This window comes from Macaca mulatta, chromosome 3 (assembly GCF_049350105.2).
Source record: "Macaca mulatta isolate MMU2019108-1 chromosome 3, T2T-MMU8v2.0, whole genome shotgun sequence".
In the NCBI taxonomy this organism is placed as follows: Eukaryota; Metazoa; Chordata; class Mammalia; order Primates; family Cercopithecidae; genus Macaca; species Macaca mulatta.
Genome location: NC_133408.1, coordinates 197,121,387 through 197,140,045, shown reverse-complemented (window position 1 = coordinate 197,140,045; position 18,659 = coordinate 197,121,387). Strand labels below are relative to the sequence as shown.

At 54.0% G+C, this 18,659-nt stretch overlaps 1 protein-coding gene across 3 annotated transcripts in view; it reads left to right on the top strand.

The window, feature by feature from the left end:
* Positions 1-18,659, top strand: part of PTPRN2 (protein tyrosine phosphatase receptor type N2) — a 1,015,036-nt gene that overhangs the window by 883,345 nt on the left and 113,032 nt on the right. For all 3 annotated transcript variants that reach the window (XM_028846528.2, XM_015135381.3, XM_077997823.1), the window contains one exon: positions 16,266-16,460. In XM_028846528.2, the coding sequence (XP_028702361.2) occupies positions 16,266-16,460 (195 nt within the window). The remainder of the gene's footprint in view (positions 1-16,265; positions 16,461-18,659) is intronic.

Genomic DNA, 18,659 nt, shown 5'->3' with positions numbered 1-18,659 from the left:
GAAATGGAGGGACTTCCAAGGGCAGACAGCGGCTCCTCTCCCAATTTTTTGGGTCTGTGTGGACACGAGGCGAGCAGTCAGGCGTTTCTGCAGGTGTCTGAACAGCGGCTTTTCCTGTTCCATGGGGGCTGCAGAAGAGTTCTCCCTTCTTCATCCGGCTGTTCTGAAACTGTTGCTCAAAATGTAACATCTCTATGGCTTTTCTGCTTTGGGAGAATTACTGATGGTTAAGAATGGAATCTTGGGACTGGCACGGGGTCTCACCTGTCATCCCAGCACTTTAGGAGGCCGAGGGGCTAGCAGATCACCTGAGGTCAGGAGTTTGAGACCAGCCTGGCCAACATGGCGAAACCCCGTCTCTACTAAAAATAACAAAATTAGCTGGGCGTGGTGGCACACACCTGTCATCCCAGCTACTCGGGAGGCTGAGGCAGGAGATTTGCTTGAACATGGGAGGCAGACGTTGCAGTGAGCCAAAATCAAAACTTCATCTCAAAAAAAAAAAGATGGAACCTGAGTGTGTTATTTCTCTATTAGCAAGTACAAGAGACTCACTAGAAAGTTGGCAGGTGTGAACAAACACCCTTTCAAGATTTTTTAATGTATAGGATAATAATGCAGCCAGCAGAATGGAGCGTCTGGGTATGTGCTGGTGTGTCTCCAGGTGCAGCGACTTGAAGAACAGACGGGGGGAGATTCACAGATGATTACATTAGCCAGTAAAGCTACATGTTTTAAAATACATAATTCTGTACAGAGTTTGTGGAATGTGGATTCGATATACAGGTTTAAACTTGGATTGATCTTATGCCATTTAATAGCAAATCAATTAAAAGTTTACAAGTGATAAGTGCTGGGACTGTGTAACATTGATGTGTAACTGGACGGAGCGCCTCTGAGGAAAGCAGAAGCTGGATTTGCCCTCTGGGTAGGCATTTCCTCGCTTTCAGTTTTTTTGGTGAAGATGACGATGCAGGAGAGTGGACAATAATGGAATCTTCCTGCCTTTCCTGACCTGGAGTCACCTTTCCTGGCCCGTAAAACGCACCCTGAAACCAGAGATCGGATGTTCCTGAGTGGGAGGAAATAGAATGCAGATATTTTTGCAAAACAAAATACTAAGTTGGATGGAAGCTGGAGCTGGTGTGAGTTTCAGAATTGTTTCTGTCCCCACCCCAGGGGCTTCTTATTCTCTACCAGGTTCAAGGAGAACAAATATATGAATTGTTAAGTGAGCCCTAAACGTGAAGCTGAAATGTGAAGGGGAAAAAGTCTAGAAAACGTGTCTGATTCTTCTGAGGGTGGCTTTCCAGGTGCCCCTTCCTCACTCTGAGCCTGCATCTGTCTTGCTCAGGCCTTCCCGTTCCCAGTGGGCCCCTCGCTTCTCCAGGTGGATTTTTTCAGGCACATCTTGAGATTTCAAATCAACCCCAAGTGAGGAAGCAGAGCTGACACCCCACGTGCGACCCATGGCCCCTGTCCCCCAGTCAGCGGTGTCCTCGGGCCGGCGGCTCCCGGCACCCCCTGCAAAGTTCACTCCCCAAAAACCCTCACAACTTGCTCCCAGGTTTTCCTCCAGGGCTGCTGCCCCACCTATCCCCTTCTTGGGGTAGAGCATAGACTTTTAGAAACTCCCCGTACAGACCTCAGGGCTCAGAGCCCTTAGGTCAGAGCTGAGACAGCTGAGACCGGGACTCCCAGCAGGCCTCCAGGCCCTGGCCTTCGGGGGTCTGGTAGGAGGAAACTCTTCAGGGTGTCCTTCAGGCCTTGTGCAGTTAGGGTGTTGCTCAGATCAGTTTTAGGTGGAATAATTGGGCCCCAGAACGACGTGCAATTCCGAAAATGGAGAAGCAGCTGCTCCGGTAGCTGCTCCACCCCCAGCCTGCAGGCCCCTGCCCTTTGGCTTAATTAAGCTGTGGCCACCGAATGGAAGGATGTGAATACCTTTTGTGTCCCCGGGCTGGGCTCCTCTGCTTCTAAGCCTTTGTTTGCCTGGCTCCCTCCCTTGCACCGCCCCCTGCAAACTCCACTTTATCCCTGCAGACCCTCCCATCTGTCAAGCCCTGTGCAGACCCTAGTCCCCTGAGCTTCCCTCTCAGCCTGGGGTGGCCAGTCCCTTCCCGAACACCAGGGCCCTATTCATCCCTACCTCCCCTTTATCCCTTCTGCTGCCTCTGCGGTGACGTCTCGTCACCACCCCCCTGTGTAGGGTGACTCCCTCGTTGTGTTGGACCGAGGCAGGCCCGGGTGCAGAGTGGGGCTTGTTCCCCACACCAGGCCAGCCCGTGTGGGGACAGCCTTAGCTCCCCAAAGGCCAGGTCTGTACAATAGACCCACAGCACGCACCGGGGACCTTTAGGTGCTCGATAAGAATGAATCGATAAATTGAACTAAGATTTTGATGTGGTAAGAGCAGGTCTGTGGGCGGGGGGCAGGGGGGCATCTACACTCTCTTGAAAACCATCCCGTGTAATTCTCGGGTCCAGAGTCCTGCCCGCCCATGGGAAGTCCTCGCTACGTGCCACGTGCGGAAGATGCGCCGCGGGCTGAAGATGCAGGCGATGATAGGGATGGCACATGACAATCAGTCCTTATTCAGAGCAAAAAGAAAATTAGGAAGGTGCAAAAGTTTCTTGTGAAAAACAGCCGCCCGTTCTCTACTTCCACGTCGGGCCTGGGCTGCTGTGAGGGCAGATGACTCGTTTCTTACTGACTATTTTAAATTGTCTGACTGTGAAACTGAACAGCGAGGTTCAGCCTGTGGGGCCTCTCAAGGCTGGCTTTGCCCACAGAGGTCGCGTTGGATCTGTGAACGTTAAAGGCACCACTGACTTTTTTGGAAGCCCTTAGAACTTAATTGCCCAGTGAGTCATCCTCTGCGGGAGCCGGGAAGGGAGGGATTTGTGTCCCATGTTGGATTTGTCTCACCGACCGCGGTCTGGCTGGAGGGGCTCTGCTGCCGTGACCGGGGTCTCCTGTGACAGTGGGAAGGGTTGCAGGCATCGTGGGTTAAATGTGCTCCCTCTCACATCTAAGAGACCACCTTTATGGAAACGTTAAAGACCGTCACAGAAGGCCGTCGTAGACATGGGCTATTCCGGAAAGAAGATGCTCATTAAAATTCTGTGTGTCCTGTCAATGTCTTTATTTTCACAACTGTTTCCTGGTTTCAATCTGATGTTATCAGGAGCAGAGTAAACGAAGAAAATGAGTGTCTTTAGTCTTAGGGCAGAGGCAGCCCCTAAGAAAAAGGGAGGCAGGAGGTCGCGTTTCAGCACATCATTCGTCACTCTCGATACAGCTGACGGTGGGTCCCGCGAGCCCGCACACGCCTTCTGTGCTTCCCGTGGAGTGATCGCGGCTTCCAGCCACCCACCAGGGACTTCGGGAGATTCACACACGGCCCTCGCTTCCCCCGAGCAGGACACCACAGCTGCCGGCCCCAGGGGCTGGATGCAGCTCCGCCAGCCGTGCCCCTCGCTGCTCCCTTGGGGCTGCCTTGGTGTGGGACACCCAGCCCCTGAGCGAGTCATGACCTGGAGGCCAGGGCTGCTGACCGGTGTGCAGGGGCTCGGCGAGGGCCCCTCTGCACCACGTAGAAGCTGTGGATACAGAAAGCAGACAGAAGGACTTCTGCTCCCGAGTGTGGGAGGCGGGGGTACGGACGTGAAAATAACTAGGAGACAACACACGCCTGGATGTCCAGAGCCCGGCCACGAGCTTGTGTGGGGACTCAAGAAAGGGCTGGTGCTCTGGGCGCCGCAGGGATGGGGGCTGAGCGAGGGGAGATGCCGCTTTTTCCCTACTGATCTCAGGCTGTTCCAAGACTGTTCCACATTTAGAAGAGTGTTGAAAATTATTTTTCACTTCCATGAAACATGTCTATATCTTTAATTTTTGTTTTGAGAAAACATCTTGCGAAATGGGAAAAACTCACTCCATATTGCTTGGCCAACATCGCTCATCGTGGGCTGACTCGGCTCGTGTGCCCGTGCGGTGGCTCCCCTTCCTGTAGGAGCTGTGCTTACAGCCCCGACCAGTGTCGCGTGTCAGGAGCGGGGAGGGGCGGGAGCCAGGTCTCTTGGCAGAGCCTGCAGAGCTCTGTGACCCTGGCTTGGTCTCTGCTGTCAGGGGCGTCCTCCCCTTGGGGGGTGTGTGTGTGCAAACACGTGTGTGCGTTGTTCTCGGTCCAAGAGAAAAAGTTACCTGGGCACCAAGGAAAAGCCGCTGGAAGCGGTGGGACTGCGTCACCAGAGCAGGGTTGGCCACGTGGGCCATGAGCCGAGGACGCAGGGACAAGTGCTGCCCCGGCTTAGATCATGGACAGGCTCAGCTGCCCGGGCCCTGACTCCGTGGGAGAAGGGAGGCTCCCCTGGCGTTCAGGGGCGGCCACGGGCCGTTTCCTCTCCAGAAGCGAGCATGGCCCTGTGTTCGCTGGATTCTCACAGGGATGCCGCAGATGCGCCCAGAGCCCAGAGCATCCTGCAGCGGTGCCGACTGGAGACCCCAGCGTCGCAGGAGTGTTTGTGTAAAGTCGCTCTCCTGAACGAAATCCCTGGCGGCTGCCCCTCTGCTCCCAGCTGGCCTTGCTGGCCTAGAATGAGAGGCAGTTCCTTCTGAGGCCTTCTGAGTTTTATGATGAAATAAAATCAAGTAAAACTGTGTCATGATCAGGGAGAGGTGATTATACAAGAAACCTTTTTTCTTTTTTTCCCACTGTGACACATGACCCTGTTTAACAATCTGGAATATTTTTCCCCGGCCTTTTCCCCACACTTGCTGTCTAAACATTTCACCTTCCTGTTTAGATTTCCTGTCATCATGTGCCCTGCAGCCACCGTGTCAAACTGACAGAGCGCAGGCTTTTTCCTCAGCCGTTCTGCGTTCGAGCCACCTGTGGGTGCGCCGGCCCCCGCGGCTTCTGCTGTGTGTTGGATTCTGTGTCGCCCTCTGAGCTGAAGGCCAGGGCCCTCCCCAAAGCGGGCCGGTTCCCATTCACCATGTTCTCTTGGTGCCGCGTCCGGGTCTGGGGAGTGGCCTTTATTCCTCCCCAGCAGAGCCCAGTGAACCCACTGTTTCCTGCCCAGTTTTGTACATTTAATTCCTTAGTGTGGTCCTGTCACTAGTGATTACACTCTCAAAATAACCCTAAAACCCGAGGCCGTCTGTGCACACCCGGGCAGCAGGGCTTCGTCCAGACGGCTCCCGGAAAGGTGCACAGGGGTTTTCCTGAAGCCTTTGTTGTCCTGTTCTTCTTTTGGCAGAATTCGAGAATGACAGGTCTCTTCTCTGAGTGATTTCCCCTCTGTAATTTTCCCCATCAGATGCTGAGTTAAGAGATGAGACATTTGCCTTGTGATGTGTATGGATGAATTTCTGCCCCCAGAATCCTCTTCAGCTTACTTCGCACATTGTGTTATAAAGAAGTGTAAGATACTTCAAGGACTCTGTGGACATGCCCAGGGCCCCGGCTCAGGCACAGCAGAGAAGCAGGCAGCTCTGCGGCGAGCGAGGACTGTGGTGTCCGAATGTGCTGCACTGACCCTGGCCGCCTCTGTTTGTGTGCTCACACCTGAGGAGCTACTCGGAACACGGGAAGCGTTCGGGGTGGGGGCTCTGGGTGCAGCACTGTCCTGCGGGGACGGTCCCACGTGGCTCTGCCCAGGGCAGGGTGCTGGTGTGGGTGCTTGTGGTGCCACTGGGCTCACACTCACAGTTCCAGCTGGCTCTGGATGTGTTGGAGGCAGCACTGAGCTGCAAAAAGATCAATTTTTCACATTTTCCTGATGGAGACTTTTTGTGCCTGGGTGCGGACGTGCTAGGTTTACCGCTCCGGACAAACACTGGCCCACGGGGAGGGCGTTGGGTCGTGAGGCACAAGCATCACATTGAGTTTTGCAGTGGAGCGTTTCCACTTAGGGCAGCGGTGGAAGACGCCGCTCTCTTCTTTAAAGATGCCCAGTTACTGTAGTTTCACCTGAGAGGGAGGAGCGAGGGAGAGGGTCTCATCGGCCGGACAGAGTGGCAGGAGGGTCATCTGGTGGGGACGGCCCTGGGGGTCTGGCCTCCTTGGTATCGTGTCCTGGAAGGAGGCCCTGCCAGAGGCCCCCAGCTCCCTTGAGGCTGTGTGGCTTCTCTGTGCCAAATGTAGATGCGGACGCTGGCAGGGGGATGCCCACACCCACGTGGGATCAGTGCCGCATGGGCTGAGTGTGTAAACCGGGCTGTGTACTCATTGCACACACCAGAGATCAGTGTCACACGGGCCGAGTGTGCAAGCAGGGCTTGTACTCATCTCACACACCAGAGATCAGTGTCACACGGGCCGAGTGTGCAAGCAGGGCTTGTACTCATCTCACACACCTGAGATCAGTGCCACACGGGCCGAGTGTGCAAGCCGGGCTCATACTCATCACACACCTGAGATCAGTGCCACATCGGCCGAGTGTGCAAGCTGGGCTCATATGCATCACACACACCTGAGATCAGTGCCGCAAGGGCCGTGTGTGCAAGCCGGGCTCATACGCATCATACACACCTGAGATCAGTGCCACATGGGCCGAGTGTGCAAGCCGGGCTCATACGCATCACACACACCTGAGATCAGTGCCACACGGGCCAAGTGTGCAAGCTGGGCTCATACGCATCACACACACCTGAGATCAGTGCCACACGGGCCGAGTGTGTGAGCCAGGCTCATACGCATCACACACATCTGAGATCAGTGCCGCATGGGCCGTGTGTGCAAGCCGGGCTCATACGCATCACACACACCTGAGATCAGTGCCACACGGGCCGAGCGTGCAAGCCGGGCTCATACGCATCACACACACCTGAGATCAGTGCCACACGGGCCGAGCGTGCAAGCCGGGCTCATACGCATCACACACACCTGAGATCAGTGCCGCATGGGCCGACTGTGCGAGCCGGGCTCGTACGCATCACACACACCTGAGATCAGTGCCGCATGGGCCGAGTGTGCGAGCCGGGCTCGTACGCATCACACATACCTGAGATCAGTGCCGCATGGGCCGAGTGTGCGAGCCGGGCTCATACACATCACACACACCTGAGATCAGTGCCACACGGGCCGAGTGTGCGAGCCGGGCTCGTACGCATCACACACACCTGAGATCAGTGCCACACGGGCCGACTGTGCGAGCCGGGCTCGTAGGCATCACACACACCTGAGATCAGTGCCGCATGGGCCGACTGTGCAAGCCGGGCTCGTACGCATCACACACACCTGAGATCAGTGCCGCATGGGCCGAGTGTGCGAGCCGGGCTCGTACTCTGTGCTCCACACACATCCACCCTCAGAGTCCTCCCAACAACTCTGTGGAGCTGCTCTGCCTTCATCCTCATTTCACAGATTAAAAACACACATGCAGCTTTCAGTAACCTGTCCGGTGACACACAGCCACGAGTGATCTCGACCCAGAGTCCTGGTCCTCAGCTCTGTCTTGGCTTGCTTTCTTTACCAATGATGGATGTCATTTCTACTATGGGAGTTTTTTTTTTTCTAACACACTAATGGCTCTGGAATACTTTCTTCTCAAAATAGAGGCACATTATAATCATTGATATTTTACTATGGAGATGACCTGCAAAAACCATTCCCTTTTTCCATTATTGCAAATGCATCCTTCTCACTGGAAACTTGACATGCTATCCTTAATAATTTTCTTAATAACTTTCTCAACACCTAAGAGGGGCCAGACAGCTAAAAAGCTACAGAGCAGCTATACTGAGACTACAGAGCTTTCCGGAAAGATGTGAGCTCCATCTCCAGGGACAGACATTCTAAAAATGCAAAACAGCATGCACAAAAATAAATGACTTCCCCTTTGCTCCCTAGAAATTTATTTTTTCCTTTTATTTTATTATACTTTAAGTTCTAGGGTACATTGCACAATGTGCAGGTTTGTTACACAGGTGTACATGTGCCATGTTGGTTTGCTGCACCCATTAACTGGTCATTTACATTAGGTATTTCTCCTAATGCTATCCTTCTCCCGGCCCCCCAGCGCCTGACAGGCCCTGGTGTGTGGTGGTCCCCACCCTGTGTCCAAGTGTTCTCATTGTTCAGTTCCCACCTATGAGTGAGAACATGCGGTGTTTGGTTTTCTGTCCTTGCGATAGTTTGCTGAGAATGATGGTTTCCAGCTTCATCCATGTCCCTACAAAGGACATGAACTCATCCTTTTTTATGGCTGCATAGTATTCCATGGTGTATATGTGCCACATTTTCTTAATCCAGTCTATCACTGATGGACATTTGGGTTCGTTCCAAGTCTTTACTATTGTGAATAGTGCCGCAATAAACATACATGTGCATGTGTCTTTATAGTAGCATGATTTATAATCCTTCTTTTTTTAGTTCACGTATACATTGTTGTTTCTTTGCTGCTAAAGAGTATCAATTGATAAAAGAAAACAGATTTCATCCACACCCCGGTGGGAGTGGCCCCATGGGTGCCTTCAGGGCCAGGTAGGCCCACGTCCAACCCTCAGTGGGATGGAGCCTCTGTCCAGCTCCTCACAGAGCAGGGAGGGAATTCACGGGTGCCGCCGACCTCAGGGCTAAATCTACAATCAAAAGAGTTATGTGGTTACAACAGCCTTTCTTCTTTGTTCATAATTAATTACCTGTTGGTTATTGAGTCATGCGAATGCCACAAGGTCTTACTCGTCTTTACAAACTCAAGGTCGCCAAGCTGCACACACTGGGTCGCTGTGGCTGAAGGCACGTCGTCCCAGATCATAAACAGAGCCGTCTTCACGATTGTCAGGCTGAGTCTGGATCTTAAATAGAAGATTTTTCTTTGAGTGAAGTGGCTGGAAGGATTGGACCTTCTGTCCGGCCAAGATCTGTTTGCCAAAAATGTGTCGGTGCCCCCAGGCCGGGCTGTGCGGGGGAGGCCCTTGGACCCCTGCAAGTGGGCGCTGTGGAGGGGCAGGTCTCGGGCTTCCTGTGTGGGCACCACTGCTGGTAACACCTTCAGCAGACACGTGTGGCCTGCAGGCCTCGCTCTGGGGTGTTCACTGTCTGACCAGGAGAGCTTTGTTCTGGGTGAGGATGCACCCTTCATGTTCACTGAGGATTATAAATCAGGGAAATTTCAAAACCTGATGGGGCTGGCCTCCAGCTTTCTCTCAGAGGAGGCTCATGTTGTTGGTTTGCTTTATAAATTACCTTTTGCTCAAATAAAATACTCTTGAGATCATAGCTCTGTATTTTTGGGGGTGTCGGGGGACAGGGTCTTGCTCTGTCACCAGGGTTGGAGTGCGTTGGGGCAGTCGTAGCTCACGGCAGCCTCACCCTCCTGGGCTCAAGTGATCCTCCCACCTCAGCCTCTTAAGTAGCTGGGAGTACAGGTGCGTGCCACCACACCTAGCTAACTTTTATTTTTAGAGATGGGGCCTCACTATGTTGCCCAGGCTGGTCTCAAACTCCTGAGCTCAAGGGAGTCTCCCACCTCGGCTTCCCAAAGTGCTGGGATTACAGGTGTGAGCCACCACGCCCGACTACAGCTTTGTATTTTAAACTCACTGCACTTAGAGTGTTTGCAGTGGCGATGGCCATTTCTGTCACTGGCTGACAGGAGTCCCCGCTCTGTGCCTCGGTCCCCACAGAAGTCTGATAATGAACGCAGGCAACATAGGCAGTGGCTGCTCTTGTCTGATGGCAGTTCTGGTGTGATGGCAGCTGATGCTGTAAACTTCAACTGAGGTTTGAAAGAAGTGTGTGTGCCATGCCGCCCCGTCGGTCATCGCCTCAGCGGTCAGCAAGCTCACGCTTCCGTTGAGCACTGTGGATGTGGCCGCATTTTCAGGTGCTACTTTTCAGTGAAGAGTGAGGAGTGTGGTCCCCTCCACCACTGTGGCCAGTCACTTTCTAGTCTTGGGAGGGGAAAAACAGCTCGCAGTGCTATCTTCAGTGAGCCCGCGCTGGCAGGCTTGCTCGGAGGGTTAGTCACCTCATGCAGGGTGGAAATGTCCCAAATTATTACCTAGAGTGATTTCAAATGCCGTGAGGTTTGTCTCATTGGCCCTGGCTGGACCATTACTAAGTCAAGTAGCATTCTGCATTTTTTATTCCATTCTAGTAAGAAGTGTGTTTTTCCTTACAAAATTTTTAAATTTTAAGGTAAAGGACCGAGAATGGACAGACTATAGAATTTCCATTATGAATTTGGAAACTATAATCAGCCTTAAGGACCAGTGAATGAGACCATATGAGATGCCCCTCAGAGCTTTCCCCAGCAAGCCACGAGGCAGAATCCAGGCTCCTTCCCGGCTTCCCCCACATCTGGAGATTCCCAAGAGTGTCCAGGAAAGGGTGGAAGGGAGGGGCCGGTCCCCGCTCTGAGGAGCTCTGGCAGGTAGCCCGGAAAGGGTCCACACAGCAAGGGGAAGGGACGCTGGCAGGGGCAGGCCACAGTGAGTGGGAGAGGCAGCAGCCAAACGCCCCAGCCCCCGTCCTTGGAGGGGGCTGGCCCGACCCCGTTTCCCGTGAGGGCAGCGGACTGGCGCATTTCCAGCTCCCTTGTGAGGAATTTCTGTTTCTGTCTCCAGTAGATAAATGTGGCTTTCTTGTGTTTATCGCCAAGGGAGACACCAGGAGTTGGACCTGCAGCCACGTCTTCTTGGGGGCACGTGCAGGACAACCGACAGCCAGTGCCGCTGGGACTCTGGGGTTTAACTTGTCAGCTTGATGTCATCATGGTTTCCACGTGTACAGCCCTTGTTCGGTGACCTCCTTGCGGGGCTGATGCGTTGCTCGCCCCCTACCACGCGTGCCATACCTGTAGGGAATCACCGATGCCCGGGTAACTTCTTCCCAGCCTGGGTTGTGATCGGTGGTGGAGCTCGGGCTCCAGAAAGTGGCCTTGCAGCCAAGCAGAATGTGGCAAAAGCAATGCTTTGTGGATGTCCTGAGATGTAGCGTGAGGCAGCACACCCTCCAGGTGGCCCCACGACAGCCACACTGACTTAGCAACAGCTGGGTTGAATGAGGTGTGAACTTCTGACTGAACCGTGCTGCTTGGATGTGGCTGAGCCATAAGGTTAGGTAGGCGGTGGATGCAATGCCTTCCCTTCAGACCCTGCATGCACAAGAAGCACACGGTTGACAGTGTTACTTCCAGCTTGTAGACATCGGGTACATCCCATGTCCAAAAATGAGGCTCGCTGTGGAAAAGCACATTCTGAGAGCAGTCGTGGTGCAGATACAGAGCCCTCTGCCAGCAGCACTGCCCACCCAGGAGGCCGTAGGGAGTGGCGGCCCCTTCTCTCTCCTCCTCCTCCTTGCTCGCCCTGTGGAAGCTCTTCCGCACCTCCAGGCCCGGTGCCTGCTCTCCTCTCCCTGTCTCTGCAAGTGCCACTGCGGCCTAGACTTGGGGCCTGAGCCTCTCCTGCCTGAAGCTTTCTTTGACCTCAAGTTCAGGGAGAGTCCCCTCCTCCTTGCCCCACAGCACCCCTTCCCACGAACACCCAACACGTGCTGTCGCCGTCATTTCCGTCGCTTCTTGTGGTCACTCGTGCCCAGCTCCGGGTGGCCTGGGGGTGCTCAGGGGTCAGGGCCCGGCGAGTCTGACCCAGCCTGGTTCAGCCTGGTATTTCTGGCACCCTGTGCGGTGCTGACTCGGCAAGGGACCATAGCAAACCCGATTTTGAATAAACTAATAATCATCGTAGTCGGAACAGCAAATAATCACCTGGTGTGTGCCAGGCACAGGCCCAAAGCCTCAATCTAAGCATGTTTTCTTATTTAATCCTCCCAACGGTGAAGTCGGTACCGTTATCACCACTTCACAGATGGGGAAACTGAGGCACACAGAGATTAGGGTTTCCCCAAGGTCACACAGTCAGTAAGACCTGAAGCCCAGATTCAAAATCAGGCCCTCTGACTGCAGGTGCTATGAATGGATGAATCAGTGATTGCCCTGGACGTCAAGGAAAAGAACCAAAGTTAGGTCTGTTTTTGCAGTTCTCATCCTGTTCCTCTGAAGACGTACGTGTTTTCTGAGTCCTGGTTTCTAGGAAGCGTCCATCGTGACACCATGGTGGCCCACTTGCCTGTGTCTTGGAGGGGGACAGCTTTGTGGAGGTGCAGAGACTCCCCTAAGTGGCGGGTTCCCCCGGAGCCTTCAGAAAAACCTGCACTGGCGATTTGAGGGAAATGTGGCTGGTGCCTCCGGGGAGCCGCGTCCTGCCCACCGTAGTGTCCAGGGAAGTAGGACGTGTCTCTCACCTGCCCCCAGGCTCAGGGTCAGCATGAGGGGGCTTCAGCTCCAGCAACCTCCTCCACCCAGGACCCGGCTTCCCCACCACCCCGTTCCTCCCTGCAGGCCATTCCTGGCCTTATCGCTGCTCAGATGTTTGCCTGAGCCACTTGCTGCATAGAAACTTGGTAGCGGTCGGTTCAGAGCGGAGCAGCACCTGGCGAGAGCACCCACTCCCATTCGTAGGCAGAAGCCCGCAGGGAGGGGGCCTTCGTCCAAGGGCAGCGTCCCCGGCCACGCGTCGCTTTGCTGTGGGGACGCCCTTCTCCCGCGGCAGCGCCTCCTCCTGCACAGGCGAAGAGCTGCTGCCACGTGTCTCCAACCTTCTGGGCCAAGCTTTCAGGGGCTTCCTCTCTGCCAGGGACATTTTTCTTGGATCTTTATCGCAGTTTCCCTCCTTTGAAAAAGTCAAGACCTTCAAGAAGACCTTGCGCTGCTCAGTGACGTGAGACCACTGAGGAGAGCCGCAGATCCCCACTGAGCGCACCGAGCCCTGGGTCTCCCTCACTGTGCACCAGCACTGAACCACCCGGCACTGAACCACCCGGCACTGAGCCACCCGGCACTGAGCCACCCGGCACTGAACCACCCGGCACTGAGCCACCCGGCACTGAACCACCCGGCACTGAACCACCCCCTGGAGGAGGCGATGTCGGCTTATCCAGCTTTAAATTCTGCAACTTTGGCCTGGCTCGGTGGTTCACACCTGTAATCCCAGCACTTTGCGAGGCCAAGGCGGGTGGATCACCTGAGGTCAGGAGTTCAAGACCAGCCTGGCCAATGTGGTGAAACCCCGTCTCTACTAAAAATACAAAAATTAGTCGGGCGTGGTGGTGCACGCCTGTAATTCCAGCTGCTCAGGAGGCTGAGGCAGCAGAATCGCTTGAACCTGGGAGGCGGAGGTTGCAGTGAGCTGAGATTACACCACTGCACTCCAGCCTGGGCGATAGAGCGAGACTGTCTGAAAAATAAATAAATAAATAAATTCTGTAACTTCTTAAGAAATATCTTTACACTTGCCAAGCCGTCGAGAGTTTGGCTCTGGCTGAGACAATGGCCTTAACTTTTATTCACTAATACTTCTCTCTTACTCACTACTGCTTGAGGCTTTCTCTGTAGCCACCTCCATGCTAAGCACTGACTATACAGGAAACCATTTTAATCTTCACAGTAACTATAGGATTATCTCTATTTATAAAGTGAAAAAAATAGGCTTGGAGACCTTAAGAGGTTTTCCCAAGGACACGTGAAAAGTTTGTGGTTGTTTGCTATTGTTGACTTGGGGAGAAAAAGAAATAAAATTAAAATGGAAGTTTGTGGTGGAGCAGGGACCCCAGTCCTGGACTGTGGGGCCTCTTGTGGCTTCACCCTCCGTGCACTCAGGAAAGAACAGAGCTCAGACCTCACTGTAGCTCTCCCATGGGTGGCAAGTCACAGGATGGGCATGGAACTAGCTTGATTTTTTATTTTTATGTGAGTAAGTCTCCAGCGTTTCAAATCCTCTTCCCCAGAGGGTCACATTCTCGGACCCTCTGGGTTTCCTGAGCCATAGCTGTTCTCATGCTTTGGTTGGATGTTATTTTTCTGGAGAAATTGTGTGAAGACATAGAAGTTACTTCAGAAACATTTTTCAGTGTGCTTTTCCCCCACGTCAAGCAAACTTCATGTGCACAATTGAGAAATAAATGAGATGTGTACTCGGGTTGGTTACTGGTATCATCTACCTTATTAAAATTATCCCTTGTCGGGCAGATCACCTCAGGTCAGGAGTTTGAGACCAGCCTGGCCAATATGGTGAAATCCTATCTCTACTAAAAATATAAAAATTAGCCGGGTGTGGTGACAGGCACCTGTAATCCCAGCTAATCAAGAGGGTAAGGCAGGAGAATCACTTGAACCCAGAAGGTGGAGGTTGCAGTGAGCTGAGATCGTGCCTCTCCACTCTAGCCTGGGAGACAGAGTGAGGCTCCATATCAAAAATAATAAAAATAAATAAATAAATATCCTTTGTGGTTTTTTTGTTTGTTTATTTTTGGGATTCTGAGAAAACTTGGGTGGATTTTTTTAAACACACTCACTATTTTAAAACAGTCTATATAAACTAACAAGTACTTGAAGATGTATGGAAAAGAAGGAACTGGAACTCTCCCTTTTGTTAGAGACCCCTGACCCTCACCAGAGGCCTTTGGTAAAGTCCACCTTCCCCTGTGCGTCTCTGCCCGGGTCCCCGCGGTCATCCCCCCAATTCCTGCAGCCACCCTCCCCCCGTCCCCGCGGTCACCCCCACCCCGCCGTCCCCGCGGTCATCCTCCCCATCCCCACAGTCATCCTTCCTGTCCCCATGGTCATTCTCCCTGTCCGCAGCTGCTCTTACAGGGGCTGCAGGTTCGTGGAGAGTGGGGGCCGCAGGGCCCCTTCCCACAGCACCTGTATCTCGCTACGAGCCCGAAGCAGAGAGCCCGGGAACATGAATTGCTCGTCCCAGAGAGCCAGGTGGTGGCGGCGGCTTGGCAGACATCTTTAAAGCCAGGAAGCCGGCAGCCCGGGTGAAAGGAGGATGGACATGTGGAGTGTTTCCTGAGCTTTGGCGGTTGCCTTGGGGAGTGCAAGGCCTTTGACGCACACCGCGGGGGGGAGCAAGTGGGTGGCTCGGCCTCCCCCGGACGCCACCAAAATGAAACCAAGGCAGCAGCAGCCCACAAGGCCCCCTGGAGCCTTTCTTTTTCCCATGAATGCATTTTCACCTCTTCTGTTGAGCTCCAGTTCTCTTACAAACTTTTTCTGGGTATCATTTCGTTTTGCAGACTCAGGGTACAGGTATATTTTCACCAGGCGAAAGGATGGGATATCCTAACACAGTGGTTAGAACAGTTTCAAAACGAGATTGTTGGTCAGACGTCGGGGGGCACCCAGGCTGCACCCCGAAGGTGAGCAGCAGCGGCAGGGTCCTGGCGTGTCCTGAGCACCTGAGGCTGTGTGGCCGTGTCCTGGCTGCAGGCAGGTCCCGCACGGCCGGGCAGGTGCTCGGGGTGCCCAACGCGTGTGTGGCTGAGCATTGCCTGGGGAAGGAGGTCGAGGACTCTGCGGTGATCCCACGGAAGCTGTCTTGGGGTGTAATGTTGAGAGTTTCTTTGAATCCGGGCACTTCTGCTTTGGTGTCTACTCAGCAGCACGGGCCTCTCTCGCTCCCCCCTGCCTTCCATCTCCTGTGCGGCTCCGTTTGCCTTCTCTTGCCTGGGCTCTTGGACGTTGCTCTGGAGAGAGAAAGAAACGTCAGAATGAGGTTTTTTTTCCTGCAAACACTTCGATTGTGGTACCAGTTTCTGTATCTCAGTCCCAGTGCAAAACCCCCCTGGCCTCCCCTGTGGCTTATATTCTAATAGAATGAGAAGCCACCCAGCGAAGGCTACTGTGGCTTTATTCCAGAATATTCCATGTTGATGACAGAGGAGGATCCAGTGCATGCTTTCTTGAATCCATAGGAGTGTGTGTTTGTGGTGTGGTGCGTGCAGTGTGTGTGTGTGTGTCTGTGGTGTGTGTCTGTGATGTGTGTGGTGTGCGTGTGGTGTATGTGTGTGTATTGTGTGTCTGTGATGTGGGGGGTGTGTGTGGTGTATGTGTAGGTATGTGTGTGATATGTCTGATGTGTCTGGTGTGTGTGTCTGATGTGTGTATGTGTGTGTGTGTGTGTGTGTATGTGTGTTTGTGATATGTGTTTGTATTCTCAGATTTTGAGAGCAAGGCCTCTATCTCCTCTCCTGCACAAGCCTGAAGCCTTCTCGGGGCGCTGTGCTGGGAGCGTCCTTTGGAGTGCGTTGACCATCATGTTGCACTGGCCCGCCCAGGGGTAAACTCTTGCCTGCCTGAACATTGGATCTTAGCACGAGAAGGGGTTGGTGCCATGTGGGTGCCATGCCCTCATCCTGCTGGGTGTCCCCAGTGCCACTAACCCCCTGCTCTGCCTCCCCCGTCCTCCAGGAGCTGTGCCGCCAGCGTATGGCCACGCGGCCACCAGACCGGCCCGAGGGCCCGCACACATCCCGCATCAGCAGCGTCTCGTCCCAGTTCAGCGACGGGCCGATGCCCAGCCCCTCCGCACGTAGCAGCGCCTCGTCCTGGTCCGAGGAGCCCGTGCAGTCCAACATGGACATCTCCACCGGCCACATGATCCTGGTAAGCCCCGCCTTTGCGCTCCCTGCTGCACGAGCACCAGGGCCCTCCTTCCTCGGCCCCTGCAACACCCAGCGTCTGTGCCCGCTGACCCGCGGGGACGAGGCCATGATGGCTGCACCCTGCCCGCTGCAGAGGCTGACAGGCAGGGCCCTGTCTGCAGGGAGTCCTCTTAATTTAGATAAACAAGAGTATTTACTTCCTGAGATCTTTGCTATGCTTCTGCCTGGAACGTGCAGCCCCCACGCACTCTCCCTGGTGTGTAAGAGTGAGCACCCACTATTTAGTTTTCAGTGGAATACACGTCTGTTAGCGCCTGCCACGTGCGCTGCCGTTTTGGGTCTCTGACTCGGAAGCAGTGGCTGTCTCCTTGGCACTCAAGGCCAGCAAGCATCGTTTGGGTAAATAAATGTCACCGCTCTGACAGCGAGGCGGGAGGAGGTGCGGGCTGGGTGCTCAGCTCTTCACAGGAGCCTTCCTGGTGGCGCCAGCACAGAAGGTCACGGTGATGCGACTTCAGCGGCCTTTTCCAGGGTCCTCGCTGGAGTGATCACGTGTGGAGTGGCCGTGCATTGCCACTCCGTACATAACAAATGTCCAGGTGTTAGTAGGAGAGCTGTCGATAGCTTAGCACATCCTGCTGGCTGCCTCCTGGGTCTCCGGGCTGCAGGCGTCATCCCGGTGGGTGACCGTGCCTGGCTGTGCTGTTTCCCACACTGGAGACAGAGTCTCTGGGGTAAAAGGGCAGAGCCTGTTTCGCTGCTTGACCGAAGCAGCAGCTGCACTTACTGGTCAGGGAAACATTCTTCACCATACCGTTAAGTTCCCAGGTCTCAGGATGGACCCTGTAAGTTGATGTTAAAAGCTTACTTTTTTAAAAACTATTTTTGCCTAATGAGTTAATAATAGTATAGACTGGTGGATCTGGACCACAAAAAGTCAGAAAACCATGTTTTCACTAAAAAGCCTCATTGCAGAGCTTGGAGATCAAGGCTGAAGGCCTCCCGGCCCAGCTGACACTGCAGGGACAGACAGCTCTGACAGCGGGTGGGAAACACTCAATTCTAGACCCACTTGGACCAGACGTTTGGGGAAACTGAGGAACGCAGCAGACTTCTCCCTGGATAACTTAAAATGAGGCGAAGCAACAGTCAGGAAGCCTGGCTTTCCCGGTCAGTGAGCTGAGCAGGGCACATCCTTTCCCATCACTCCCTGGGGTGAGCCCACGAAGCCAGACCGCCCGCCGGAAATGCTCTCCCTGCAGGCTTGGTGGGGACAGAGAGCAAACCCGATGCGTTCACACCCTGAGCAGGCAGCTCGTGGCTCGTGGAGTTCTCTCGGCGACCCTGTCATCGACTTTGGTGGAGCTTCCTCCCTTGGTGGATTGTGGTTTTGTTACTTTAGATCTGACTTTTCTGAGGCTGTTTTGACGTTTGTCCCTTTTAGAAAAGGAGCAGAGACCAGGAGTTCCTATTTGTGATAAGGTTTGGTATTGGGGTCAAACACATCAGCCAAAGACATTCATCTGACAGGTTAGCCAAGAGGAGAGCCGCTTAGCGAGCTCCCATTGTGTTCTGATATTTCCACATTTCAAGGTGCTTGAGTAACAATTTGATGATATCTCAAGCCCTATTGGTACCTGAAAATACTGTATTTCCCGGAGAATTGTGTTTGGCTTTCACATATGTCACAGCAGATCTGAAAGCAAACATGAGGGTTCATTTCCGCTGGAATGCCTAAACCGCAAGGACACTCGGCCTCCACCTGGCGGGAACCCTGCAAAGCCTGACTCCAGGCACCCTGTTGGGGGGTCATCGAGGGCCACAGACCGTGACATGGGCCTGTTTGTCAGCGCGCCTCACCACGGCCCACAGCTGCAGGGCCGAAACGAGAAACACACTCAGGCCAAGCATGACTCCGGCTGACTTAGACTCTGTGCGTACAGACAGTAAACTCAGGGAAACTGGATCTTCCTCATCAACCAATGAGGAAGATGTTTTGAAAGTGAATGTTACTGAGATATTTCCCTGACTCCACAATGCCAGCAGGCGCTGGTGGGAGTCGGGGTGGGTGTGGGGAGCGGCGGGCATCGTGCAGAGTCGGGGTGGGTGTGGGGAGCGGCGGGCATCGTGCGGAGTCGGGGTGGGTGTGGGGAGCGGCGGGCATCGTGCGGAGTCGGGGTGGGTGTGGGGAGCGGCGGGC